General features: G+C 37.8%; 3 protein-coding genes across 4 annotated transcripts in view; 2 read left to right on the top strand and 1 right to left on the bottom strand.

The window, feature by feature from the left end:
* The window catches only part of pltp (phospholipid transfer protein), a 255,466-nt gene that overhangs the window by 183,479 nt on the left and 61,616 nt on the right, over positions 1-10,371 (top strand). The window lies entirely within an intron of this gene.
* Positions 225-5,703, top strand: LOC140559618 (regulator of G-protein signaling 9-binding protein). Its single transcript, XM_072683163.1, has 3 exons — positions 225-310; positions 1,906-2,169; positions 5,017-5,703. Exons 2-3 carry the CDS (start codon positions 1,968-1,970, stop codon positions 5,544-5,546), a joined length of 732 nt encoding a protein of 243 aa, XP_072539264.1. The 5' UTR covers positions 225-310; positions 1,906-1,967; the 3' UTR covers positions 5,547-5,703.
* ube2c (ubiquitin-conjugating enzyme E2C) lies at positions 6,955-10,350 on the bottom strand. The gene is made up of 7 exons (XM_072683162.1): positions 10,315-10,350; positions 9,346-9,456; positions 7,926-7,953; positions 7,739-7,825; positions 7,421-7,625; positions 7,264-7,323; positions 6,955-7,150 (listed from the first exon to the last, which is right to left on the bottom strand). Exons 2-7 carry the CDS (start codon positions 9,444-9,446, stop codon positions 7,113-7,115), a joined length of 519 nt encoding a protein of 172 aa, XP_072539263.1. The 5' UTR covers positions 9,447-9,456; positions 10,315-10,350; the 3' UTR covers positions 6,955-7,112.

Here is a 10,371-nt window from a genome sequence, read left to right as displayed (position 1 = left end):
TCTTTCCATGAGTCGCATTAAGCATGTGTTTATTTTGAAAGGAGGTTTCCCTCAGATGTGACGTACGTACCCTGTTGATTCTGAGAGCATCAGCTGCAGGGCTTGGGCCTAATTGAAATGTGTGTCCCTGAAGACCAGCTCCTGTTAAGCCATCGGAAAAGGAAGTGTAGAGGTGAAGGGGGTTGATATATATGATATAATAGAGTGGTTGGCAGCAGACGTCTCAGATGCAGTCAAACTGTGATATGAGGCTGTCAACACAACAGAATGGGAGAAAGTCGTGATATTCTGAAGGATTAGACGCTTTCAGGTAATCGCTGGTTGGTTTCTTTCACTGTACATCTGCTACAACTCCACTGAGAACTGGTTGACTGGTGGTTTTGACTGGAAGTAGATTTTTGATATACGTTGATTAGATCCTAAACAGAATGTCTAAATCATGTTAATATTATATGATTTATGATGCCACCAGTGACACCAGATTATATTATCTGTATAATATATATTATATTGTATTATATATATTATATTACATTATCTGTCATATTATCAGGACATATGCTTTAAAACACTTGTAATGTAATTCTGAATATAGTCAAATTTTACCATTTTTTTAAAATTGTATCTTGTGTATAATCTTCATTTTTATCACTTGAGGATATACACATTTGTTTTTACTAGTGCTTCCATAGTCTATACTGTAAGTCTGACTAGAACAAATGTCCTCATTTCGTTATATTTATATTGTATTGTATATTATATATTTTTTTTATTAGTAAAAAAGCTCATTTACATTTTTACATTTAGTTTTGACTATATGTAATGTGCATTTAGAATATATTCAGTTTCCCAATTTAGAAATACTTTAAAATATAATATTAGATATCTAAAATTCAGATGAGATAGTAATAATAATAATATTGATTTCTAAAATTTGATTTTTTTACTATCTGGAATTATAGTGTAGGTGTCTAATACAAATTCCACTGGTAAGAAAGTAATTGCGTGCATATATATATATATATATATATATATATATATATATATATATATATATATATATATATATATATATATATTATTTATTTATTTATTTATTTATTAGGATTTTTCCTAGTAAAAAAGTAATTATGGGTAAGAGGAGATGAGATTCCATGGCAATCTATGATTGGTCACAATTACATTAAGGATAAGTTGTCCTGACAATATGACTAGACGAAGACACAAAGACATATTTACATTAGAGTTGGACACCAGAGGTGGAATCTGGCCTCTGGCTTAAACCCATCCATGCAGTGAACACACATGTACACGTCAGAGAGCAAAGACACACAGAACTGCATGGCTTTATAGATATTATTATAGACTATAGATTATAGACTTTATAGATATTATAGATTATAGATATGTTTTTCTAATAAACGTTTCATAGTTGACACCTGAAATTACAGATATGCTGAATTTGAATTTGTTTTACTGGAGAAAATTCAGTTACGTCTGGCCTTGGACCTTAGAGTGGATGAACACTACATCTACTACTGTGTTTAAGCACTGGCAGCAACCACGTCTGCTTCTGATTAAGACAGAGCAACAAGCAATTGTCCTGTAGCCTGATTTCGATTTGCTCTGATATACAAAATTCCTCATTATAATGGGATTTCATAGCAATAGTCTGGTCTGTTTCAAAAATCTAGGACCCACATGACTGAAGAAGAGGCTTTCTAAGTCATGAAAAAGGAAACGGCATTAAACTTGTAAAACAGAAATGAGCTACACTTAAGCAGACAGAGATATTGTAATACAATTTTAAGCACTAGTCTACTCTGCAGCTGGGACCAGCTCTGCGGAAAGATTCATCACTCAAAGGTTATTTTTAGTTGATGTCCAGGCTGTCTCTGTGTACAGGAACCCAGTCCCAAATGTGCTAAAATTTTAATCAGCTGTGGGCTGCGAGCACACGAGTGGGCATGAATCGCTGGCGGCGGTCAGTGGGGGAGATCCAGGCCAGGAGGAGACAGGTGAGCGAGTGCGAGCAGGCGCAGGCCGCCCTCAGCAAGGTGACTGCCTGCTACCAGCAAATGGCCACCTGCTTAGGGAGCAACACGGATGGAAGCAGCCTGAGAGAGGAGCTGGAGGAAACCAGGGCACTGGCTTATAGGATATGCACAGGTAGGAAGGAGTGAAGTCTGGAGTAGCTGAGTTTGCTGCACCATTACCTGTCCTGAGAGAAATTACAGTTTAATAAATGCAGATGTCAGTAACTTTAACTATTATAAAAAGCTTGTATCTCCAAAATGGAGAAATGTTTAATGTAAGGCACTGTCCTTAATATTGGATCTACAGATCAATAGAGCCACTTTGACTAGTCATATTGTCAGGACGTGCTTTAAAACACTTCATGTAATTCTGACTATAGTATTTTTTTTCATAATTTTTTTAATTTTACATTATAATTTCTATAATTTTTTACCAAAAAAGACGAATTAAAGATACACAGACTTGTTATTACTAGTAAAAACTGTAATTCTATAGTCTATACTGTAATTCTGACAAGTTAAAAGTCCAGGTCCCCACACCCTTATAGTTATATTGATTAGTACAAAATTCAGAATAAAAAATATTTATATATATATTTTTAAGTCATATTGAAGCATTTCTATTGGTCTGTATATAATAATATTTTGACACGAGGTAAAGAATAACATTCACATTATGTCGAAAAAGTGATTAAAAAATAAAAAATAGGGGCAGAACAGTGACAATATATAGCCTGTATATATATATATATATATATATATAGCCAATATACAGCCTGTAACAACCACACACACACACACACACACATAAGGCATATCCATTTTTCTAAAGTTATTATTCTGGTGATTTAGTCTAGTCTATAAATCGCTATATCCAGAATATGTGTCATTAAAATGTCCTGTTTTGAACTCTCTGCCCCGGCGCTGCTGGACGCTCATCTGAATGAATGAAAGTGGCCGACTGTAAACCCCGCCCACAGAGAACGCCGATAGGTCTGCTGAGCCGAAGGAGGGACCAATCAGGATGGTCGCCCAGTCGGTCTTATTAGCTCCCAAATAGTGCGCGAGCAAGTCTGATACACAGATTTCCGGGATCGTGTGTGGTGCGTAATCTCAGTGTGCGGGAGAGTCCCGCAGGTTGCGGGAGAGGTGGGCAGTCTGCATTTCTACCAAAACACTGCTGCGGTGGTGCAGATTTTGCCCTTATAAGTATCTTGTGAAATGTGTATGTATTTTATATATTTGAATAATGATATTTATTATAATATTATTATAAAGAAATACATTATTTATTTATTTTTTTTATTTTTTTATTTATTGTTTTATAATAACTGTAATGATTTATTTATTTATTTATTTATTTATAATAATATTATAATTTATTGTAAATGTTAATTATAATATTATAAAATATTCTAAAGAAATACATTGTATATAATAATTAAAATATATATATTTCAATAATTATATTGAAATCAATAATTATATATATATAATATAAAATAATATAATAAAAAATAATAATAATATTATATATATATATTAATTATATATATTAATATAATTATTTTTTCTTATGGGCTCTGAATTTCTGCCTATAGGCCTCTGGCACCAATTCAATTCAGAGGTATGAACCTTCATATATATATATATATATATATATAGGGTTCCATACCTATGAATTGGTGCCAGAGGCCTATAGGCAGAAATTCAGAGCCCATAAGAAAAAAGGCCTACATATTTAGAATAGTAATGGTTATATAAATAATTTTTATAAACTAAATAAACTGATTAAATTATCTGTTGTCTTAATAAAGGTAAACCTGTCAAGTTAAGTTTTCTCCACCCTTCAGTAATCTTTTGATGGTTTTGGAAACAGTACTGATCTTAGTTAAATGCTCTTTTCTAACCACTATGAGATCAGTCCTTACATGCAGTGTTGTCCAAATACTGCACCCTGTCCAGCTCTGCTGTTATACAGACAGAGGGTTTGTAAGTAATCAGCAAAAGTCGGGATACCTGAACTGCATCAGTCTTAAAAGCTTCATTTACTGACATTGCTACAGAATAGCGGTATGTTTTTAATCAATGACCTGTTTCCTTAAAAAGGGCCTTGTTTTAACTCTTTATTTATATATATAAAGGATGACCAACGTAGGGTGCACAGGTCCAAATCTGTGTGACCGGTTCAACAGACATGATGAAGCTTGGGACTCAGACCCAGTAGTATCACCAGGCCTCAAGCCTAATTCTCAAACTGTTACAGCACAGTAAAACACTCTGTGTAGAAGAGTGGACTAATGGACAGGAACTGTCTCTAGAGACTGGTGTAATCCTTGGCTGACAGGATTACTGCTGTTATTTAAGGACCCGTATCTTATTCCTTTATTATTTATTTCCCGGAGATCCACTTTTATCCTTAAAATGAAACAGGCTGTTGCTGTTATATGTAAACACCCTCTGTTTTGATTGGCTGACCTGTATTGGTATTGCAAATAATTCAGAAAGCAAACAAAGAAATACTGCTTATAACTTCAGCATGATTGGGTGGAGTCAGATACACTAAATTGACAAAAGTATTGGGACACCTACTCATTCATTGTTCTTCCAAAAGTATTATTCTGCTTTTGTTGGAGTAACTGTCTCTACTGTCCAAGGAAAAAAGGCTTTCCACTAGATTTTGGAGGTGCATTGCTGTGAGGATTTGATTGCATTCAGCACAAAGAGCATTAGTGAGGTCAGGATGATGGATGATCACCATCCCACCTCATTCCCAACTCATCCCAAAAGTATTGGATGGAGCTCCACCATCCATCATTCCAGAGAACACAGTTCTTCCACTGCGATTCGGGCTGGACTGTAGCTCTCCTGGTGGATGGTTAAACACCACGGTTCTACATCAGACGCGAAATGGTGCATATCACAATTTCTAATTGTTTACTCTGCCTTGTCTGCTGTCCTGAATATGCTCATGTTCCAGGGCTACACCGGAGGCTGCTGGCCCTGCTGGTAGACACGGAGCAGGGGCAGGAAGACCGTGAGCAAGTGGAGCGAATGTGGGTGCTCTTCCTCTGTGGCCTGGAGAATTTCCAGCAAGACCTACGGAGGGTCAGCACCCTGCAGGAGAGCTTTCCCCTCGGCCAGCGCAAGGACCGCCGGGCCCTGGTCAACTCTGGGGCGGCAGGCGGAGGCTCTGAAGTAGCGGGGCGGGCTGCCACGGTGCAGATGCCCTGGGTGTCAACAGAGGGGGAGCAGAAGCCAGACCTCAAGAGCCATGTGCTGGAGATTGATGGCCTTCTCCAGGAGATGCTTCAGAGGGTGAACGTGCCACTGTGGTCAGTGGAGCCCACACAGAACGCCTGGGCTGAGGCCTGCAGGGATATACAAGAGGAGGACGACACTTTGGAAGAGATCATGGAGGTGGAGGTGGTGTCTCAGGGCAGCAGAGCTTCCGGCTGCTGCAATCATTCCAACTGCAGATTAGGGTGCATATTCTGCCTGCTCAACTAGAGCCACTGCTGTTGATGGAGTATCAACAACATCGTTGTGAGAGTGAGAAATCAGGGTTAGACTGTAAAATATGATGGTATGTTCTGTTGGAAACTTAAGAAAACCTCCTATTTCCTGTTGCATCCAGTAGCCTGTTTATTTTTAAACCATTTGAAACACTGCCCCCTGCCTGCCTACCAGTAAAAACCCTTTTCACAGGGTATAGAGTAGGATATTGATCATTTCTAACAAATGGAAAAACATCACTCTCAAAATACGTATTAAATTAAAAATGGGAAGGTCGTATTTATCTTAATTTTAATTTAGTCATATTTACATATTGGCAATTGCAGGAAACTCTAAACTTCACTAGGACATCACTAATTTCTAGTAAAATACATTGAAGGAAGGGTTATATTACGCTATAAGATTATATGTATTATTATATATACACTGTAAGGACATCTCCAGCTGTGCCCCATTACAACTGTCACTTACTGTTTTCTATGAACAGGCTAATATCCAACATTTTCCCTGTTTTACATCCCTTACAAAATCCACTTAAGCTGTTTTATAGATCAATGCACCACAAACTCTTCTTCCTTCTACTATATAAGCATTTGTCACAGTGTCTTTAAGATCAATAAATGTAAATGACCGGTCCCGACTTATTGTGTAGAAGCATCCTTCCAAAATCAATCTGGGATAGATATATGCATGTGTCTGGTTTCATTACCTCACAAAGTCAGCATTTTTGTAGTTTAGTTTATATATGTGTGTATAAGTAAAATGTCCTACTGACTCTAGAAAACATGGAAAGCACAGTCTTTCCAAAGTGAAGCAGCTACAGGTCTAGCACCTCGGCTGGCTGGTCGCAATATGATGTTTAGCTCTTCCCAACCCCATGTCTTCAGGACTAAACAGCCCCTTTACCGCCTCTAAATTGTCTTTCAAGCTCCAGTGTTTCATTCTAACAACTATTTTCCCTGTGCCAATACTGGGATGTTTTCCCCCCCAGAAATACTTATGTGAAGAAATATATATATTTGGCTAGATGGTTAGAAAGTGGGGTTACACTTAGGAATAAAATGATTGTAGACCCTACAAGTCCTGCAGAGAATGTCAGAATTTACATTACATTTAGCAGACGCTCTTATCCAGAGCGACTTACAAAAGTGCTTTGCTATTTACCCAAGAAAAACCTCAGCTAGTTTGAATAGACTAATAATTCAAAGATACCTCCAAGTTTAGACACTACAGCAAGTCACTGGTATGGTCTTGGGTTTTGATTTGATATTTCCTGGCTTTTATTCATTACTTTAACAGAAACAGAACACCAACAACTTGGTGGGCCCTTTAAAAAGGGATCCGACCCTTGCTTATGTCTTGTTAAATTGGCTTTGGCATCAGTGAATAAATAAAAACAGTCTACTGAACAGCATTTTATTCAGACAAGTTAAATTGAACATACAAATACTGTACATTAAACAGACTCATGGTTTAATTTACATAATTATGACCAAGAAAAAAAAAGGTGAGGTCACACACAGATAAAAGAAGAGAGACAGGCATGTGCGGTTTTAGAGGTCAGTTCTTGTAGGTTGCGTGCAAATGGGCTTTGAAGGCTGAAAAACAATAAAACAAAAATGAATGGCTTGCAAATATAAAACATTACACCCACACACATAAAAAAAAAATATTAATGGATAATAGACTAGTTGGTACACAGACTACTTACCTTCCTGGTTATCCCATAACTCAGCAGCAGCAGAATTCATAGGGCTATCATTGTTGGGTTCTGTAAAATTAGGGCATCATTAAAGCCTTGTATTGATTCAGATACAAGACAGGGTTTAAAACCATGAACGTAGTAGTAAGTTTGAGAAACGTCTTACCTCCAAGTAAACTCTGAATGGATAGCAGAATGGACCGAACATCATAGAGAGCTGACCACTTATCTTTCAAGATGTCTAAGCAGATGAACCCATTCTCGTCAACATTTGGGTGAAAGCATGCCGTGACGAATTTGACTCGCGGGGCACTGTATGGGTACCCGCTGGGAAATTCCAGCGACAGCTTATACCTCAAGCCTTCGTATACCTTTAGATGAGAAATAAATTCCTAGTTAAACACCTCCAGGGGAAAAAAAAGAAGCTTGACCAATACTGAGAACAGTAACTATTAACTGATCTAAAAAGAAAATGGGGACTTACCGTTCCCTGTGCCCCATCTATTGTGCCAATCCATTTAAAGAGATTGTCAGACTCTGGGAATGCAGAAATACCTTTGTCTCCTGACATCTGGAATATAACAATTAGAATAAGAGGATAAAGCTGTAAGCGGCGAGGAACTTTGAATGGAGTTTGAAATTTAACTTCAAAATTGATTAGAAAAACTCACCATAAGTGTCATAAGCTCATGTTGAAGTCTATAGACAAAGCAGGCAAAAACAGTAATTAATTATGTGCAGTTATTAAAAATTGTATCAAAGTTTAGTCACAGAACAACTTGCAGTGAACCAAAATAATGAGGGTCTGGTCACATTTACATGGAGGGAGGAAAACAAAAACCCCAGAAAACTACAAATAGAACAGCCTTCAATAAATAAATAACAAAAACATGAATATAAAAGTAAAAATATATAGAATAATAAGACTTGTGTGCAGTTTAAGAGGCAATGTAGGAGATGGAGGTGTTGGAGGTCCAAGGTGCAGTGCACAAAATCTGTATGCATCAATGCTGTACAATGAGTAAGCAGTACAGTGCCCTACGCAATGTACATAAGCATATAAACAAAGGTTATCCTCACAAAAGATCACTCAAGTCACGGTTATATTATACACCCTGACCATTATACAAAACAACTTGCATGTTCAATGACAACCATTTAAAACATGAAGCTCTTTATACTGTCAAAATTACTTAGAACTTAACATCTACATTAACAGCCCTTGTTTCCCCTTTTTCTGTAACATCTATACACCAAGACAACACTTCGTTTTCTCTTGATATCTGAAGCTGTTCTGATAGAACCATCAAGTTACAAGTCCTCTTCGAGACCCATTAACACATGGAAATAAATGTACAAGAACTATAACAAGTTTCACTTTTAATATTTAAGCCAGTCCTTCTGCACAAATACTCAAGATGAAATACTTGAGCAAAATTTTAAAGGCAACTTACATTGGCTTAAATCATCCTAGTTTTCTAAGCTTTAATAGGTTTATGAACTATCTGCTTTAGTACTTAACCCAGCACATTAAATATGACAAATCATTTGTCAGGTGGATTTTCTTTTTTCTTTAATAGAACCGATCAGAACGTCTTCTGGCAATGATTTGACAGTTCAGGCTTTAAACAGAGCAGATTAACCTTAAGGTCAGGTGTCCTTACAGATTTAAATAATCAAAATTAACATGGATATAATGCATCTATAATATCTCTAATAACTCTTACTTTTGATACTTAAGGTGCACATTCAGGGTCTGGTTTGTACATGTACATCTTCTAATGAAACTAACTAAAATAAGTGCATCTGCAAAGTGTTTAATTTCTTCTTGAAATTAGACATTTTTACATTATTCAAATATCAGTCCAGTTTGTCCAGGTGTTTCAGCTTTAAAAGGATAAACAGGTTGACTTGTTCCTGCAGCACATCTCTACAACTGTAGCTGAATAAGTGAAGAGCAGAGCCCTGGCCTGAAGGTGAGCTCTTCTAAAATCTAAAAACAGGGGCAGCAGATCCAGCATGTGGAGGGGGTTTGTTTGGGTGTTTGGGGAATGAGGGGGGGGGGGGGGGGGGGAGGGGGTCACTGCGTACCTTTTTGAAACGGAGCCTTTCGGCACACTTCCGCCGGTCTCGTTTCCTTTCAGAGCAGCTGTGGAGGAGGCTGCCGCAGGATCCATATTCTGGGAGGCCATTGCTTAACACCTGGAAATTGACATTTTGGTTAAAGAATCGATCGATTTTACAGCATTATCACCTGTTATTGTGCGTAGCCTAAATGATCAGCTAGTCAGGGGGGGGGGGGGGTCTTACAAACTAGCAAGCTAACCACATCACGATGATCAGAGACACTGCAGATCTACAACTTAATCAATCATAGATAACTATCCAGAAATATACAGATATATAGTTAGCTATATACATTTATATAATAGCTAGTTAACGCCACGACAAATATGACCGTATCTGCTGACGTCCAGCTAGCCTAACCAGCGTTGACCATCGTTAACGCTAGAAATAATGATCCACCCCAAAATCTAGACCCTTATCGGCCTCATTTAACTGTAATAATGATTAAATCGGTACATTTAAGCCTTATAAGCCGGCAAAGCAGCGCCGTTAAGCCCTGCAGTGCGACCCGGACCGTGGCTACTTCAGCAGAGCTAGCTAGATCTAGCGCTACCGCAACACGGCCTTAAACAACTAAATATGCACATAACAGTTATATAAAGACATGTTAATAATAATCCGCCGTCTTTAGGTGTATTTAAGTAGCAGTCTGACACGGTAAAGTAGCTAGATAGCTATAGGCTAGCTATATTAAAATAGACGGCTAGCCAAGCAAAGCAAAGCCGGCTAGTGCTAGCTAGCATAGCTAGCTACCGTTAACGACCGACGTTAGCTAGCCAACTAGAACTAAACAGCCCCATTAACAGCAAAGCTGAAGCCAAAAGCGGCCCGATTCGAGCAAAATGCTTAGATTAGTAGTTGAATTTTAATCTACTTGTCAGAAATCGCCCCTAAATGTAAGCATTGGTCGGTTTAAAGCCCAGTGTGTGTTACCGGCTGCGTCCAGTCCCGTCTCTAACGGTTAGTGGCGGCCCGAGTTTAAACCTCATC

The sequence above is a fragment of the Salminus brasiliensis genome, chromosome 7 (genome assembly GCF_030463535.1).
Source record: "Salminus brasiliensis chromosome 7, fSalBra1.hap2, whole genome shotgun sequence".
In the NCBI taxonomy this organism is placed as follows: domain Eukaryota; kingdom Metazoa; phylum Chordata; class Actinopteri; order Characiformes; family Bryconidae; genus Salminus; species Salminus brasiliensis.
This window is presented reverse-complemented; position numbering and strand designations above follow the sequence as displayed.